The sequence below is a fragment of the Colobus angolensis genome, unplaced genomic scaffold (assembly GCF_000951035.1).
Source record: "Colobus angolensis palliatus isolate OR3802 unplaced genomic scaffold, Cang.pa_1.0 Scaffold228, whole genome shotgun sequence".
NCBI classification, from domain to species: domain Eukaryota; kingdom Metazoa; phylum Chordata; class Mammalia; order Primates; family Cercopithecidae; genus Colobus; species Colobus angolensis.
This window is the reverse complement of record NW_012115466.1, coordinates 4,542,486-4,562,486: the sequence shown is the minus strand read 5'-3', so window position 1 is coordinate 4,562,486 and position 20,001 is coordinate 4,542,486. Positions and strand designations below refer to the sequence as shown.

Genomic DNA, 20,001 nt, shown 5'->3' with positions numbered 1-20,001 from the left:
AAAAAAAAATCAAGAACTAGAGTTGTTAAGTAACTGGCCAAAAGTCTAACAGCAGGTAGAGTGGTGGAGTCAGGAAGCAAAATCAAGAAATCTTACTCCAGCTGAATGCAGTGGCTTGAGCTTGTAGTTCTAGCTACTGGAGAGGCTAAGGGAGGAGGATCGCTTGAGCCCAGGGGTTGGAGGCTGTAGTGACCCATGATCACACCTGTGAATAGCCACTACAATAATCCAGCCTGAATTACCTAGCAAGACCCCATTCTAAAAAAAAAAAAAAAAAAAAAAAAAGACCTGTGTTCTTCATAGCCAATAAGAAAGAAAGAATTTTGGCCGGGCACAGTGGCTCACGCCTGTAATCCCAGCACTTTGGGAGGCCGAGGCGGGTGGATCATGAGGTCAGGAGTTTGAGACTAACCTGGCCAATATGGTGAAACTCTGTCTCTACTAAAAAAAATACAGAAAATTAGCCAGGAATGGTGGTGCACACCTGTAGTCCCAGCTACTCAAGAGGCTGAGGAAAGAGAATCGCTTGAACCCGGGAGGCAGAGGTTGCAGTGAGCTGAGATCTCGCCACTGCACTCCAGCCTGGGGCGACAGAGTGAGACTCCGTCTCAAAAAAAAAAAGGAAAGAAAGTTTTAATTAAAAAGAAGTGTGAAGTGTGTATGCACTTTTTTTCCGGAAAATAATACAAATACAAATACAGCCAGTCCTTTGTGTTGTGACCACGCTTCTTTTCTTTAGTAGTCCCCACTATTTCCAGCTCACTTAATACGTATGACATTCAACTTCCACATTACATGTGAAAAGGCTTTGCAGAGCTTTCACAAACACCATCATATTTGATCCTACCACAATCTCCCAAGGTGGATAGAACACATTATCTCTTCCTTTTTACAGCCAAAGAAATGAAGCCGCAGAGATAGAAAATGACTTGAACAATGTCATATGGATTATCACCTAAGATGTAAGAGGCAGAGTTCAAACTAGAACCCAAGGCTTCTGTTAATAACTTGGGCTCTTTGACTACAGAATTTAGCATCTGTAATTTAGGGATGAACCCTCTCATGCTGGTGAGGCCTCTGTGTACTGTGGGAGCAACTGACTCACAGCTTCACAGTCTGGGCATAGTGTACGGTGGTCCACACTCCACCCATCCTTCCTGGGATTAAGCAATAAACTAAAGTTCACCTTCAAACTTTTGTATTTGAATAGAACACATTTTCTATGTTTTTCCCAACTGTCTCACCTCCGTGCAGCTAATTTAGTTCTGCTTTCTCAGCATCTCTTTTGGGGACGGCACCTGTGAGCTTCATTCCTTCTGCAGAGCACAGTCCCTACCCATGTCTTTTTTGAATCCTTTGTTGTCATAACCATGCCTTTCTTTCCTCATACCATAGAAGGCACATCTTGCTCTCTACCTTCCACCCACATTTATAATTGTTTCTTTTATTTTTTTGTTCATCATTTCAATGTACCTTATGCCATGTAATAAATGAGCAACAGATTTACCATGAGTGGTTAGAGAGTTTGAAATATATATATATGTTTGTGTATGCGTGTGTGTATGTGTATGTGTGTGTGTGTGTGTAAATATATGTATATATACATATATATGTAAAATATATATATGTTTATCTGTAAAGTTATATGTATAATCTCTCATCTATTTACAGTATTCTTACAAAATAAAGCTTTGTTTGGGAGTAGATTGTACTGTTTCTTCCCAGCATTGTCTTCCCATAGAGAAGTTACCATTTGAGTTGAGCTTATAGTGTCAAACATTTCCAGCTGTTGTGCCTCATAGCTAAGCATGTACACAATGTGATCAATTTTATACATTTATGTACAACTTTTCATTTTACTCTCCAGTGAGAGGTAAAAGAGGAAAGGGTCCAAATCCTACAAATAGAAAAAGGGTCTGGACTTCAAGTTTTCCTCAAAATGTGGTACACAGACCTCATTCAACATTAAATTGTTGAATTCCAGGCTCCACTCTGACCAACCTCAGGGGATAAGAGGGTTAGGAAATGTCATTTTTAATAAGCTCCCTCGGTATTTTTTATGCACATCATGTGGAGAAGCACTGTCTAGAGAACGGAATTTTATTGATTTTTGTACAGGGATTAAATCTGAAAGCTATGTACCAATGCAGAGGGAGGGCCATGTGGGAAAGTATTATGGCTGTGAATTTTGTACATTAAAATTGCCCTGAATATCCCTATGTATTTAGTTTTCTTTCCTACTTTTTTTTAAGTACCAAACCATTTTGACCTATGATCTTGTTCTTGCATGTTTTCTTATTGCCCTTCTGATTAACAAGAAATGTCCAGAATAATTAAGCTGCCAACAGAAACAAACTTCTACTTCGTTTCAACAAAATAGTATTGAAAATCATTCTTTCTCAATGGAAAGTTATCTTTAGGTGACTCGCAAAGGAGAAGTGAACCCATGTTTCATATGTGTGTAATACACACACACACAAAATCATATACATAAATATGTATAGTATTTATATTTATAAATCAAACACTACTGCCATGCTTAATAGTATATAAATCATTCTGGCCTAATTATATGTAACTAAAACATTAGATACTATTTCTTAACCTGTATCAGAAAAAATGAATTTTAATACTAAGTAAACACAGACGCATTCATATGCAAAGAAAATATGTATAGGAATGGTAACGTAGAAAACAGATATAGGGCAGGGCCCAGTGGCTCATGCCTGTAATCCCAGCATTTTTGGAGGCGGAGGAGGCGAGGAGGGTGGATCACCTGAGGCCTGGAGTTGGAGACCACCTGACCAACATAATGAAACCCCGTTTCTACTAAAAATACAAAAAAGTAGCCGGGCGTGGTGGCAGGCGCCTGTAATTCCAGCTACTTGGGAGGCTGAAGCAGGAGAATTACTTGAACCCCAGGTGGGGGGCGGAGTGGAGGGGAGGTGGTGCTAAGGTTGCAGTGAACCGACATCGCACCATGTCACTCCAGCCTGGGCAACAAGAGCAAAACTCCGTCTCAAAAAAAAAGGAAAAAAAAGAAAAGAAAAAAGAAAACAGGTACTGGAGTGATTATTCTCTTATAAGACTTATTTACTCAAATAATTCACCATTGAGTACTCAAAATTGAAGTTTCTCTTAGTGTATTTAAAATTTACAAACATCAATTCGTGTGCAAAGTCTTAAAAACATCTCTTGCTTGAAGTCAATTGCATATTTTTATTACTTTAAATTTTAATACAGCTGTTTCTATCTTTCTATACTAAAATAAAAAGTCTGTAATATTCAGGATATGGCTGTTTATTTAAATGTGAAATATTTCACAAAATCAAATGCGATTTCCACATATTTTTTTTTTTTCTTTTTCTTTTTTTTTTGTGAGGGAGTCTGGCTCTGTTGCCCAGGCTGGAGTGCAGTGGGGCAATCTCGGCTCACTGCAAGCTCTGCCTCCCGGGTTCACGCCATTCTCCTGCCTCAGCCTCCCGAGTAGCTGGGACTACAGGCGCCGCCACCACAGCCGGCTAATTTTTTTGTGTGTTTTTAGTAGAGTCGGGGTTTCACTGTGTTAACCAGGATGATCTTGATCTCCTGACCTCGTGATCCGCCCGCCTCGGCCTCCCAAAATGCTGGGATTACAGGTGTGAGCCACTGCACCCAGCCGATTTCCACATATTCTTAAAAATATATTTTTTTTTGTAGAAATACTGGAGACTAAATGGAAAAGCATTTATATTGGTAAAGGTATTTTTCTTCAAAGGAAATCTTGGCTGCCAGTAGTTAATATTAGTATTAAATATGGTATATTTGATAAATGTTATTATTCTGGACTCTCACAAAAAGTAGCTTGATCTGAGACTTTTTAGTAGCTTAAAGGGAAGAATGAAAATGTAAGGAGAGAGAAATCAATAAAGCATGGGGCCTCTTATCCCATATTGATTCCTGTAATCCAGCAACCATTAAATACTTCAATAAGACTCTTTTAAGATGGCATGTTTATATTTTGAAGATCAAATACTTTAATTTGCTCATGGGTTTCCCAAACACAATTAATGCACAAGATAGAAGGTAGGCTTTCAGTGACAATGTTTCCAATGTTTTTGAGCTGATCACAGCAAAGGTGCATTGTAAATGAAATTATGCTCAAGCAGTTGCTTCTTGCAGTGCTGGTGAACATAAATGCCTTTTAAACATTATCACAGATTATGAAAATAGAGCTAGACCATTGAGGCTGGTGAGTAATGAGCAAAAATATTTTAATAGTCAAATAATTTAAAAATATAGCATCATCCAGAATCTCATTCTTATTTTCCATAAAAAATATCGGCTTTTTAACTGCATAAAATTTTAGAAATACAGCTTTGTCCCAAAGCTGCCCATTTTCTCCTTAATGAGTATTATTACAATGGAAATAAAGATTTCTGTGACATTTTACCTTTAAATTTTCTGTATTTTTTTTCTAATGCTATAAACCCAGACTTGACATTTTGCAAAAAAGAAAAAAAGAAGAAGTTTATCTTATCTTCATTTGCTGGTAATCGGTTTCAAATGTGTAATGACTAAATATTAAATAGTAAATGGATAAAAAAATTATTAAATACATTTAGGACCTTCACTTTTTAAAATGCAACACAAAATATCAATTGATTTTCTACTGTAGCTGTTCCATTGTCAACCTATTTTTTTTTGTAGTTTTTAATTTATTGTGTGGTAGTAAAAATTTTTAATATTTATTGTGTCCTCAACATATACCAGACTCTATTCTAAGAGCTATACATATATTACGGCCTTTAATCTCATAAATGACCCTATGAAATTGACATAAATTATTTCTATTCCCAATTGACTAATGAAAAAAAAAATCAAGAACTAGAGTTGTTAAGTAACTGGCCAAAAGTCTAACAGCAGGTAGAGTGGTGGAGTCAGGAAGCAAAATCAAGAAATCTTACTCCAGCTGAATGCAGTGGCTTGAGCTTGTAGTTCTAGCTACTGGAGAGGCTAAGGGAGGAGGATCGCTTGAGCCCAGGGGTTGGAGGCTGTAGTGACCCATGATCACACCTGTGAATAGCCACTACAATAATCCAGCCTGAATTACCTAGCAAGACCCCATTCTAAAAAAAAAAAAAAAAAAAAAAAAAGACCTGTGTTCTTCATAGCCAATAAGAAAGAAAGAATTTTGGCCGGGCACAGTGGCTCACGCCTGTAATCCCAGCACTTTGGGAGGCCGAGGCGGGTGGATCATGAGGTCAGGAGTTTGAGACTAACCTGGCCAATATGGTGAAACTCTGTCTCTACTAAAAAAAATACAGAAAATTAGCCAGGAATGGTGGTGCACACCTGTAGTCCCAGCTACTCAAGAGGCTGAGGAAAGAGAATCGCTTGAACCCGGGAGGCAGAGGTTGCAGTGAGCTGAGATCTCGCCACTGCACTCCAGCCTGGGGCGACAGAGTGAGACTCCGTCTCAAAAAAAAAAAGGAAAGAAAGTTTTAATTAAAAAGAAGTGTGAAGTGTGTATGCACTTTTTTTCCGGAAAATAATACAAATACAAATACAGCCAGTCCTTTGTGTTGTGACCACGCTTCTTTTCTTTAGTAGTCCCCACTATTTCCAGCTCACTTAATACGTATGACATTCAACTTCCACATTACATGTGAAAAGGCTTTGCAGAGCTTTCACAAACACCATCATATTTGATCCTACCACAATCTCCCAAGGTGGATAGAACACATTATCTCTTCCTTTTTACAGCCAAAGAAATGAAGCCGCAGAGATAGAAAATGACTTGAACAATGTCATATGGATTATCACCTAAGATGTAAGAGGCAGAGTTCAAACTAGAACCCAAGGCTTCTGTTAATAACTTGGGCTCTTTGACTACAGAATTTAGCATCTGTAATTTAGGGATGAACCCTCTCATGCTGGTGAGGCCTCTGTGTACTGTGGGAGCAACTGACTCACAGCTTCACAGTCTGGGCATAGTGTACGGTGGTCCACACTCCACCCATCCTTCCTGGGATTAAGCAATAAACTAAAGTTCACCTTCAAACTTTTGTATTTGAATAGAACACATTTTCTATGTTTTTCCCAACTGTCTCACCTCCGTGCAGCTAATTTAGTTCTGCTTTCTCAGCATCTCTTTTGGGGACGGCACCTGTGAGCTTCATTCCTTCTGCAGAGCACAGTCCCTACCCATGTCTTTTTTGAATCCTTTGTTGTCATAACCATGCCTTTCTTTCCTCATACCATAGAAGGCACATCTTGCTCTCTACCTTCCACCCACATTTATAATTGTTTCTTTTATTTTTTTGTTCATCATTTCAATGTACCTTATGCCATGTAATAAATGAGCAACAGATTTACCATGAGTGGTTAGAGAGTTTGAAATATATATATATGTTTGTGTATGCGTGTGTGTATGTGTATGTGTGTGTGTGTGTGTAAATATATGTATGTATGTATGTATGTATGTGTGTGTATGTATGTATCCCAGTGAAGCACTCCTCTTGGATTTAAACTGCTATTCTATTATTCTCCCTAAAGTGGTTGCACGGAATAGAGTGAATAGTGTGAATTCCAAAATAATACAGAGCTGAGTCCATATCCTGGCTTCCCATGTATTAGATAGAGGATATTGGACAAATTTGTCATCTTTCTAAGCCCTAGATTCCTTCTCAACCACCCACAATTCAGTGATAATTATCATGACTCTCATTGTATTCTCTTTACAGATCAGGCATTATACTAGGTATTTCATGTTCAGAATATTGAATTGCTATGAAAATGTTATTATGCAAGTATTATTCTGATTTACATTTAGAGAAACTAATAATAGAGAGGATAAGAACACTACCAAGGTCATATAGCTGGCAGGGAATTTAGTGGAGACAACATAATTATAAAGTTTTTCTTTTTTAAGTGTATATCATACCAGAAGGTACATGTGTGAGTATGGTTGTGTGTGAACGTGTGTGTGTATTAAGGATTTACTTTGAGGTAATGGATAGAAGAGAGGTGAAGGGTAAAACAAATATTTAACTAAACTTATCTATGCTAATCCTTGTAGGAGGCACTTTTAATTATTATCACAATATTTTTTAAAGAGCATAGCATTGTCTTCTGAGATGCTGTGAGATTAGAAAACATGTCAAAGTTTACACAGCTAGTATATGAAAGAGCCCCAGATCCAAACCTATGTATATATCTGTCTCTAAGCCCTTTATGACACAGAAAAATTATCAATTAGTATTAATGTATAATTTAGGAAATATCTTTTACAGTCTTAGACTTCTAGATTTGGAAATACCTTTGAGAATAATTCAGAGGTGATAACAAAAATATAAGTTGTCTACAGTAGTTAAAAAGGATACTGCATAGCGTACTGTGACTAGGTGTGGTAGCCCCAGCGATGCCAAACATTAACTCTTTAGTTTCCTAATCATGCTACAGTAAGTGTATCCTGGGAAATGGGCCCAGCCAAAGCAACTTGGGTGCTTGAGTAGAAGGAATCTGACAGTTCTGGGTAGTCGTTTTTCACCAACCCGTACAAGCATTTCACTCTCTCATTGGCCTGTATGACCATCCATTAGCCCTAGCTACTCTTGCCCTTATTTTACATCTGGTTAATTATTTAATTTTTCCAAACTTTAATATTTATTCCACACACCACCCAATTTAATAATATCCACTACTGAAAAATTATCCAATTTAACTGATATTACTTATTTAGTTTGAACTCTAGGATCTTTTGTCCTTTCAAATCCATTGGCTTGTTTTAAAGTTTCTTCTGTTTTTTTTTTTTTTTCCTTTTAAAGACACTTCAATAAATATTTTTCTTTTTTTTATTTAAATTTCAATTGCATCTAGATAAAGTGTTGCTTAGGGTATTGCTAAAGGCTTTCCAGTTGTAATATGATTATAAGAAATCCGTTGATTTATAGTTTGCTTAAAACAGGCCTATGCTACACCCATACCCAATTTTTCCTTTTCTCTGCTTGTCTTTACTGCTATGTGACTTATTGTATAGGAGCTAACCAGACTGAGTGAGAGGAAAACTGAGATCTAGACCTAGCTCTGCTTCTGACTAGCTGTGTGTCCTGGGCAAAACCTGTTATACACTCTACTTTTGTTTCTCCACCTGGGAAATGAGGAGTTCCGTAGTCACTCAGTAGGGTCATTTCTAGCTCTAGTGTTCTATGAATCTGGGCACATGACCACTGGATTCCAAGTGTTTCCATTGTATGTAGTATATGCTTAGCATTTATTGCATTATGTGAGATAGACAGAGGCAGAGAGAGAAAGGGGCAGAGACTGTGTACCCGAAATACTCCATCCTGCATAGTAAAAGAGGATCAACTCATGTGGAATAGCACAGAAAGTATGAAAAGAGTGAAATTGTGCTTCACTGAGAATCAAAGATGTTTAGCAAGGAGAGGCATGTGTGAGACCAGAAACTGTTAAGAAGTCATTTTAGGGGAATAGATGCTCACTGTCAGAGAGCTCATCCTTCACTGGCTTATTTCCAGTGAGACCCACTGAGAAAATAGGATCTTCATAATTACTGCTTCAATCTTTTTGTCTCGCTTATGAAGATAAAATTTAGTAATGCCAAAAAATTAAGATATTTTTATAGTCAGGTCTTGTTGGTCTGTAGAGAACTCTCTCTCTCATTCATATCCTGAAGACAGCATTTTGGGCCAAAATACAAAGTAATACTCCTTTCTTTTCCATGATAAATGTTCTTACACATTATTCTAGGGGAGACTCTCCATGTTTGCACTAACACCTTTCCTCCTCTCTGAGGTGAGTTGATTATAATAAGAACTTGAAGGAATCAAACATATGGAATAAAGTACACAAGGTCTAAGGATGAAGTCACTGTTTTGTTCAACAGCACAAGACTCACAATAAAAAAGAAAGATGTATTTTGGAAAGCAATGGAACTTAGAGATAAAATGTGCAAATAGTAAGAGGGTCTTATGGGCTGCACTGGAGCATTTAGTATATGACAATAAGAATAAAGAAATAGTAAAGACTTTTAAGGAGAGTACTGAAACAATGAAAGTCATGTTTAAATTACATTAATCTGCACTGCATTTTTAAAAATGTATTTTACATGACTAGCTTCCATTTGGAATAGAAAATATCTTATTTTTGCTCATGAATTTTGAAAACATCAAAACTAGTGTTAAACCATATTTAGTTTTCATCTGTCTTGTTTTAGCTATTTTAAAATTCACAGTACAAGATTCACTATGTCTAAGTAAGACTTTAGGTTTTTAAGTTCCTGTTAGTTCTCTTAGAGTGCTTACAATTTTAGTCTCAGAAGGAATTGAATGTGTGCACATTTTAGCTGATGTTAATTTACAATGATTAAATCTTTTTTCGCTTTGGGTTTGCCACTATTAATAACTACAACTTCAAAAAACCTATGGAATACAAAATGGATTGGGAGAGAGTCTAGAGTCTGCATGATGGTGGAAGCTACCAAGAGCTTTCTATAATAATTCAATCGTGTGGTAATGGTGGCCACTGATTAGGCTAACAATAGAGAGTGTTTAATGACAGGAATGAGATTTCCCTGGGAAATCTGATGAAATATGATGAGAGCAAAGGAAGAAAGAGGGAATAATTAAATATTATTTCTAGATTTAGCGTTTAGAGACAGAGGGAAGGGTTATACCTCTGAAGCAAGACCTACGTTGGAGGGAAAATGGGCTTTGAAGGTGGAGACAATGGTCATCCTTGTTGTACTGAGATGTTGGTGAAATATCCAAGTAGAAATTGTTGCAGAATATTGTATCTTTGTATAAATATAACATTAATTAAAACATGTTAATTATCAGGCAAAGTGAATTTAACTTTAAATACATATTTAATCAAAACTTTAGAAATATTTATAAAATTTCAGAAGTGCTAGAGTCTTACATTTTACTTTTTGGTGACATTAATTTTACTTGCAAACATAAATGGAATAAGACCTCAGAGGCTCCTTTTTCATCTTCTAATTTCACTTCCATAAAGCTATTCTTGTCTGATGAGAACATAATGCAGGCTTCTGTATAAAATATTCCCTGTCATATTTCTGAGAATGATTTTGCCTCTTTTTGATTCTTGTGTTTAAGACTCAGGGCAGAGTTTATCAGTGTGTGCTTAAACCCTGTAAATGGCTTCCATTGCTTTTAAGATTAAGACAAAAATCCTCCAGCTGAAGGGGCTGCATGTTCCAGTTGAGTCCTATCTGGCTGTTCGTCCTCATCACCCACCACTCTCTTTTCTACTCCTTGTATGCCAGCCACACTGACCTCCAGACTTCCTCTCTTTTGGGGCCTTTCTGTGTGCTGTTCTTTTGGCCTGAAATCTTCTTTCCCCACTACCTCCTCATACCCAGCCCTTTGTCTGCCTGGTGTCTACTCATCTTTCAGCCCTCAGGCCACATTGCACCTAGTCACTGAAGACTTCCCAGACTCAGCCAGGTCACCTTGTATAACATGTCATAGCACCAAGACTTTTTCCTTGACACTTATCACAATTTCTAAGTATATGTGTATGTATATTTGCTTCATGTCTCTTTGCTGAGATCTAATTTTCATGAATGTAGTTGTCTTGCCTGTTTTGCTCCTCCATTAATCCTTTGTGCCTAATGTACCATATATTTGTTAAACAGCTGGATGACAGAATATTGAAACCATGGCAGGGAGGTTGGATTATTGATGCCATCCCAATCCCATCTTCATTGAAATAGCTCTGGATGTCTAGTGGCACTTGTGTCCTCACAAGACTCCTGCTCTAGGTGCAACTTTGGATAACACTTGGAAAGTCAGGGCAATGGAGAGTGTGTCATCACAAAGTGGGAAAGGGTTTATAGAGTATCCAGAAGCATTTCTCCAGAAAAAAAGGAACATCAGTTTGAGATTCTTCAGGCTGTAGAAATACTGCATCTGCACTTAAAAAAAATCAAACAAATACAGTGTTAAAAATAACGAGCTTTGTAAATTTGCTGATGCTCAGGTTACGGGTTAGCCTATTTTATTCACTTTTTATCCACTTAAATTCTTTCTTCCCCAGATGCTATCATTGTTATTCTAGATGGAATTGCTTTTGGCATCAAAGTGTTATGTAATCAAGGTAATTTATGGAGAAAAACTATTTTTTAAATAAATACAAATGAGCTCTTCTCAATGTACTAGACCAGAGAAAAATTCTCTTTTCCCCTTTCCTGACTTTAACATAAGATTCTCCTTTTTTTGTGTTTTAAGTTGTGCTCTTGCCTCTGAAAAACTGTCTGAAGGAATATATTTTGTGTTTACGTGTCTTCTTCCAACACAAAAATAAACATAGGGTATGTTTGTTGCTTTCAGACCCTTGGAAATTGTTTCCTTCCAAAACATGTGCACATAGGACCCATTAGCCTAAACAGGCAGCTCACCTAAATGACACTCGTTGTCATGAATGACAGAGTACCACCACCAAGATTTGCACTGACATGGATTCTTTTTTAAATAATCAAGTGTTCCAAAGTTCACTTCCAATATCTCATTGGAGCGGCTTGCATTATATTTTCAGTTTAGCATAATACAAATGTATGACATTCTCAAAAATGTAATTCCCCTTTAACTGAAACATTTTCCAGAAAGAAAATTATTTTTTGGCTATGATTTCTTTATATCTAGTCATAAATCAATAGTTTTAAAAGTGTGATAACTTTTTGTGGAATAAATATAGTAATATCGAGTTAGCAAGAATGATTCCAAATCAGTCACTTTTACTCATTTCTGTATTCTCAAAAGGTATGTACTCATTGTAGTTATATAAAATTAACTAAATTTCAATGGGTAAAATTCAGTAACTTTGTAATGACAACTGTCATGATATCTAATTTCTTAAAACCATTTTATTAATGTTTGTCAGTTTGAAAAATTCAAATATAATAATATAATCCTATTGTTACTTAAAATGCATTGAATTCTGGCATTGTTCTCCATATAGAATACACAGATTTTTTCATATCCTCTATTCAAGTTTTATAAACTAAATTTTACCCCAAGAGAATACACCTTGAGAATATTTAGCCTGCTTCCAATTGCTCCAGAACAGCAATGGCAGTATCTTAAATTCTCTCATTGTGTAGAAATGGCCTTAGGGATGCTTTACAATCAGTTTACTTCAAAGACTGCTGGGTCAAGAGGACAGGGGAAAAGAACAAGATCACTAGCCAGGACTTTCCATCTATCATGGTGGGACCACTGGAGCCAGAAGCTCTAAATAATCCTTAAAAATTCAGAGACTTGTTGCTTTGAGAAGGACACATTTCTTATGGCCAGCTTTTCTAAGTCAGGAGCTAATAATACCCGCAACCTACTTGCCTTTTGCAGATATGTGTGACACAAAATATGGATAATTTCTGCTGAATTGAACCCGTAATGAAGGAATTTATAATCACTTCTAATGTATTTGAGACCCAAAGTATATTAGCCTTTCATCAAAGGGAATGATAAAAAGCAGCATTAATATGGGTGGATAGTAATTATTTCAGAGCTCATAATTATTCTCCTGTTAACTACAGAGAAATGCTGATATTTTTACTCCTTTTTTAAAAAATAAAAGGCTCTGGTCGGATTCTGAAATGTAAGAATGCATTGCACGTCCTTTACAAGAACCCGTGCTTTGAATTATGCTCATGTTAATCGAAAAGGAACTATCTTTGAATTAAATGAGTTCAAAGTTCATGGTTAGGAGTTCCCTTTACCTTGCTTAGTCCTGTTGTTTCACCACTGAATTTATTTATTGCCCATAGGAGATATAAAGTATAGTAATTATTCTCACTCCCTTTCAAAATGACAGGAGGTCTACTTTCCTATTAACTCTAATGAGAGTTATGTGTGTGTTCCTCAGGGAGGACAGACCCAATAGAGTTTCAGGGTAGAATAAATCACTTCTACACACTGGTTTTAGTGGTCTCATTTGCTTTATATTTTGGTGCTTTGAGATATCCATTTAAACTGCTTGTATTGAAAATGCAGTATTTGTTGTTTAAAAGAAACATAAGCTGTGGTTAGAATGTTGTTAATAACTGTTATTTCTATTTGGAGGACGAATGTATGTTACCCTTTGAGGAAATGAGGTTGCTCAATTTACAGGAATACACATAGGAAATGTGTAAAATGTGACTGCCTACTTTTCATAAAAAAGTAATGCCAATTACCTTTTACAATATTTTCTTTCTATTTAAAATATTTTAACATCAGTGATTACATCAGTTGTAACAGTTTAGAACAAAGGGAAAATGAGCCAGCCAGCCAGATGCCCTAGGAAAGAAGGGAGCTCTAGACAGAGGTGGTGTTTTGTTTCCAGCATGGGAAGAGGGAATCTTGAGATCATGTAGGGATCTGTTGGTAATCCACAAGCATATGTTTACCCCACTGAGGCTTGAGAAGCCAGTGTGGAGTTTGTCTGTTTGCAGCCTTGAACTCTGTAGATATTTATTCTCAGTGCCTTTAGGAATAGAGATGAAGGAAATGTGTTTTCTTTCTTCTTATAATCAGTTTTGCCCAAAACTGTTACCAACCCTCTTCTTCCTAGGGCACCTTCAGAAATAAGATATGTAAAAAATTATTGAGGTTAAGAACACCCAGATGTACTGAAATCACTAAAATACTGCTGTAATTCTTACTATAGGAAAACTTACTATCATCTAATAATAACATTTTATTTAGTATCAATAAATGAAGTGTATTGTGAGAACTGGACTTAATCCTCCTCCAGGATAATCACATCCCCATGATGCTGAAGCAATATTTGTATTTGTTTCGAATTCTTCAGATTTATTACAATAAAAGATGTCCTATACAAAGTATGCATGCAATTATTATCTCACCTCAGGTAAGAGACACACAGTTTCCTAAGTAAGGAAGGTAAAAATCACTAATGTAGCAAACAAACAAAATGAAACTAACAAACAAAAAAACTGATCCATCAACCATGCATCCACGGAAAAACTCTCTCTGTATATACTGTCCATGACTTCTCTACATATGCCCTCAAATAGCAACTAATAACCTTGTCCCATATGCAAAGAAGTGGAAGATGATATTTTGACAACAATTCTCTTACTGTTGCAACTCATGTAGGCCCAAGAGCTAGCCAGTTCTAAATGCATGTAAAGTATATGGAAAGCACTGGCTCGATGGCTATATTGTTATGCCCAGACCGTTTATTCCCCAGAGAAGACCACCAGAGTCCGGAGTCAAAGCCAAGCGGTAAGGATCTTTATTACAGGTTCCAACCTGGAACCCCTCACGCACGCCAGTCGTGGGACGAGCGGAAGAGTTCCCCAACTGAGCTCAGGACAGCGTTTTATAGCCAAGAACAAACAAGCACAGAGTCATAGGGGACTTTGTACAATTCAAGCATGGGATTGGTTGACATTTGAACAAGGCGATTTGGCTGTTTATGATTGGTTCCCGCCATTTAGGTATTTCAGTTATTTTTTTGAAATACTTATGACGTTTATCAGGGGCTTGCAGGGCTCGTCTACCCGGTTTGTTCTAGTTTTAGGTTCCTGGAATTGTTTGCTTAAGTTAGTTCCGGGAGTTGTTTTTCAACCTTAGCCCTTTTCAGTTGTTTTGCAACCCTGGCCCCTTTCAATATAAGCTGAATGATTCCCCATAGAAATCATGTAAATTGACTTGGGTACCCTAGGAGGGGAAAGAAAGACAATTCCACCTGACATATTCAAAAGAGAGATCTTATAGAGTCCCGAACAAAATGAAGACAGTGATTTAATTGTGATAGGTTTTACACATGCCTCCAAATATTAGCAAACTAATGATTCAGGAAAAAAATTTTGAGCTCACATTAATGATTTCCTAATATAGCCCAAAATTAAGCAAATTAAGTAATTTAACTAAAATTGGAAAGTAGATAGTGGTTTTGGCAGCAATAAATGCCACTGCATTTAAATTGTGTTGCTAACCAGTAAATAAAATCATAATTTCTACACAGCAGCCTAGAAAATAGAAATGTGAAAAATATATATATATTTGCAGTCTTTAGGAAATTACAGAAAAATTAAAAGCTTGAAAATATAATTTTTTAAGTCTAATATTTTGAGGGATGCTTTGAAATTGGAAATATTTTAAATATAATATTCTGATTCGGCAACTTTAAAATTTAAATTAAAAAATGTATAGTTTTCAGAAATGTAACTATGTTGTTGCATGACTGTCAAATAATCCTAAGAGTACCTTTTGCATTTAAACAGGGTCATGTTAAAGAAATGTAGAATTCTGTGAACTTGCAACCGAGTGTCAATTAATGTAAATTATTGCTTTATCTAGGTTTTCTGTTAATGGAATAATTGCTTGCAGGTGTGTTTATAAAAGTATATCACTTAATTTATTGTTTACCGTTTCCCTGTCTGTGTTTGAAATGACCTTGAAACCACGACCTTTCCATAGAGTAGTCAATGTGACCACTTCCCTTCAATTACTTCATCCATTTCTGCCTTTCCAATCTTCTGATCTTTGACCAGTTATTGCTATTTTTCAAGGCTGTCTCCCTGAGCTGATGAAACATAGCTGTATTATATCTTATTTTTTCCCTTCTGTTTTCTGGGATTGTGTTTTTCATTCTTTGGGAGTTATGATAGTAAATTTAGTTTTGGAATTACAAATATAATGAATAATGATCTCGAAAAAAGACTTAGAAATTTTTGTAAAAATGTTTAACAATTCTTTCCTATGAAGTGTGCTTAGGCTTATGCCTGCTTCTTTGCTATTTATGTTATTGAAATCAGTACATGACTTTCAGTCCCCTTTTCCCTCTTTTTTCTATGACTGTTATTTTATGCATGACAAAATTCTCTTGCTTACTGCTATGTGATTGGCTGTCTTTTAACTTGAGCGTCCTGTGTTTGTAGTGACTGCTTTTTGCATGAAGATTATTAAATGTCATACAAATTAAATGGCTGTGGAACCAAAAAAAGAACGTGGGACTTCACTTGCTTTTTTATGTGCTGAGTATGTCAATTATGTGACACTTAAAATTACTTTCATATGCCCTTCAACGTCCCCTTTGGTGTGCTCCTTTATTCTTGCAAATTAGCATTAAGCATAATAAAACACTTACTAAACATTCACAGTGTTTTAATACAATTATTCTCCTCAAACATGATCCTATTATAAATAACTATACTGAGCATGAAACTGCACTAAGGCATAATTCCATTATATTACTAAATTGATTATGAAATATAAGCCGTGACTCGGTAACTAGCTTAATAGCTAAACACCGACTTCTACTGATTGAACCTTTGCTCTGCCAAGTGATGAAACTATCTAGTGATACATTTGTGCAGGTTGCAAATGTCTTAAATCCACAAGTAATATTTAAATGAAAACACATGGGGAAATATTTGTGTAATGACAAGTAATTTTAAAAAGTCACAGTTTTGAAAAATTATGGATTAAAAATATGTAAAAACCAAATGTTAATGTTCTTAAAAAGAAGAAGAAAATAGAAAAAGAACAACTTAAAATATTCATATCTCTGTCTTCTCTAAGGTTATTATATTGTCTCAAATTTAAGAATGAATTTGACCTACTTTTTTTAATGTTGCCACCAATTAATTTAGAAAAGACACTGAATAAATTAAGTTCTTTTGGCTAATAAAACTGTTTACTTTTTTGTAGGCAATGTTTTTTTTTTTAATAAAAACATTTTCTTTGCTCATGACTTGAGTTTCAAGCCATAATGTATTTTTTATACTGGATATATTTACAACCCAAATCTTCTATGAGATATTTTGGGGAAAGGGATTTTTTTTTTTCATAAATGAAAATAGGTAATCAATTATGATGTGACCACTTCCCCACTCTTTTTGGAAATATCCTTGAGAATTTTAGTATTTATATTTATTTTTTCCCCTCAGTCTTGTTTATTCTTGAATTGTCTTTTTTTTTCCCTCCATTTCTCCGTTCTCAATCCTAGGTCCCCTTACAAAGAAACAGACAGATGATTTAGGTGATAATGACGGTGCTGAAGATGAAGGTATTTTTTTTCACCAAATCTATTTGCATGACAAGGGCCTCAATCACTTTTTCCACCCCTTTCTATTTTTTTACTTCTTGTCTTTTTTTGAAGAGTTGTTTTTAATTCCTGTTTTTGATGTGTTTTGTCTTCTTGCTTGTTGTTACATACGAATATAGAATATTAATTTTTTAAAAAAACTGAATGTTAAGTTTTACATTTTGATACCAACCATTAAAATGTTTTAAAAAGAGGGGCATTTTTTTTTTGTTTTCTTGAACTGACTTTTGATATGTTTCATCCCACATTTTGACTGAATTTTGTCCACCTTCTTTGAACTAACAATCTCTCCCTTGTAGTCTCTCTGTGCCCATTTTGCATGTTTTCTAATCTATGTAAATATTTTCCTGAATATTAAAATGTGTTTCATTTTTACATTGGATATTTGTTTTAAAAAAAACACAGACACCCAATAAACTGAAGGACAAGCTGAAAGCTAATATAAAGTGTTTCTTGAGCAATAAGTTTTAGATGAAAAAATACTGTTTTCTGTTGATTTGCTTAAATGTCGCATAAATACAATTAAATTGTATGCATAAGAACAGGCATTACAACTATTTAGAAAATTGTAGTAAACATTGTACAGCCATTTAAATATTTTGGATTCATATAGTACTTTTGATAGAGTTTGTAGCTATTTTCTTAGATAAGATTCAATGAGTATTCTTTAATTTCAAAGAGACATAATTTCCAGATTGTCAAATAAAATATTCTGATTTTCAAACATTGCAACTATAAGCAATACAACATTTTCTACTTCATTAATATCAAAATTGTTTCTCTTTACAACTTTCATTTGATATACAATTCTGATTTACTCTATAAACCTAAGAACTCACTGCCTAGATTGGCTTGACATTTCTGATTTCACTGTACCTTTACATGTTATTAAATTAGCTCATCTTTTTTGGTTCCAATCAGGATTAAAGCTTATGTTTTTTGTTGGTTTACTTTGTTATGTTTTGTAATCCCAGGTTTCAAAGTAATTGCCAGAAATCTAGAAATTAAATCTCATAATGAAAATAATAATGTGGTAAGAAAAGTTTTCCAAAATAAAATAACCTACAACCAGGCCAGCAGAAGTGTTTGTTCCATGAGTTGCAAGGGAACTATGGGTAAATAAATTTTTACTAAAATATTTGCATTGTTTTCATTGACATATATACATTTAATAAAGTCATTCACAACAGATAATTAAATTATAGAAGTGGAGTATTGAGAACTTAAAAATTATATTTGGTGTTAATATTTTTAAAATATGTAAGAATTATTTTGATTAAATGAAACGTATGACATTTGATTAAATATTTATTTACCACGCACACCAGCAGTGGATTAAAGATTAAACACCAAGCAGTCATTAGTATTTGAAATAAATCATTATCGCTGTCCAAGAGTTATTATTCTGAATGTTAAATAGCAAAAAATAAACTTATAGTCTGAAGATGCAAATTCTGGTTTCTTTAAACACTATTTGAAATTTGATGCGTTCAAATATTTAGGATATTTTTTGACATTGTAGAACATTAGTCACTGTCTCCAAAGCTATAAGAAGACTACTTCCACTTTCAGGCTTTGGGACTTTTTGAACCCCTTAAAAACCCTTAACTCCTAGAATTTGTTATCTAAATAATACTGAAAGCATACGGGACTTCTTCATGTGTATCTTTGTAAAGGCCAAATTTTCCCAATTTAGGCAAAGGGTTAAAATACATTATTTTCCTATTTTAAAAATATTTTGATTGCTTATTTAATATTTTTTTTTTCTTTTTGTTAAAACAGCATCAAGTGAGGAATTTACCTATTTAGAGTAGATAAGTCTGAGCAATCACAGCTAGGCCATGTAAACCTGAACCTATTTTATAGATATGTTTTGAAGCACATTTAACATTTTTAAATAGCCATTTAAAATATTCTCAAACCCTATTAAAATATCAGGTAGTATTCAGGTTAAGTACTAAGCCATTCAGTCACAAGAGTTATCGAATCAATAAATATTTTTAAGTAATCAAAAGCATAGAATGTCAAAGCAGTCAATTCCAGTTCATTTTGGATGATTGTTTTGAAACAAAAAAGATGAATTCAGATATCCTACAGAGGAAATGAAACCTTTTATAGAAATGTCTGAGCATTTTTAACTCAATTCTTTTTATTATTATTTTGTAGATGTGGCTGTGAATAAAAACTGTGCTCAATATCTACATTGAATTTGTTCCAAATGTTGACTAGACATCACTGGACATAAAGCAACAAATATGAAAGACTTGATAAGTAACTTCATTTACATCAGTCAAAAGTCAGGTCATCAGATGACTTACGTGAAATTCCCCATTACTTCCCAGTTCCCCTCTACCTATGCTTGATTTCAGGTCCCAATCTCAGCCACTGAATAGTGAGGCCACTAGGCATATTTCTGGGGCTTGCTGCTCACTCACTTACCATGATGGAAGGCTTCTTTATGGAGCATTATTTTTTACTTCTAATTCTTGTTTGTGTCCCTGCTATCACTCTTTTGCCACATTTTGTCAAACACAATTATATCATTTTTCATTTAAGTTTTACAACAACTAAAAGAATGGTATATCTTTTCTTGTTTTGTTTGTTTGTTTGTTTTCTTGACGAAGTTTCCTTCTGTCACCCAGACTGGAGGGCAGTTGCATGACCTTGGCTCTCTGCAACCACCGCCCCCTGGTTCAAGCAATTCTCCTGCCTCAGCCTCCTGCGTAGCTGGGATTATAGGTGCCTGCCACCATGCCTGGCTAATTTGTATATTTTTAATAGAGACGTGGTTTCATCATGTTGGCCAGGCTGGTCTCGAACCTCTTGACTTCAGGTGATTCACCCACCTCAGCCTCTCAAAGTGCAGGATTACAAGCGTGAGCCACCACGCCTGGCAGAATTGTGTATCTTTTTTTTTTT

At 35.3% G+C, this 20,001-nt stretch overlaps 1 protein-coding gene across 2 annotated transcripts in view; it reads left to right on the top strand.

Moving 5' to 3' along the window:
* NLGN1 (neuroligin 1) overlaps window positions 1-20,001 on the top strand; it is a 909,691-nt gene that overhangs the window by 382,829 nt on the left and 506,861 nt on the right. The window contains exon 4 of one of the 2 annotated variants that reach the window (XM_011944139.1): window positions 16,984-17,043. The exons of the other annotated variant lie outside the window; for it this stretch is intronic. Coding sequence (XP_011799529.1) covers window positions 16,984-17,043 — 60 coding nt within the window. The remainder of the gene's footprint in view (window positions 1-16,983; window positions 17,044-20,001) is intronic. 2 annotated transcript variants of the gene reach the window in all.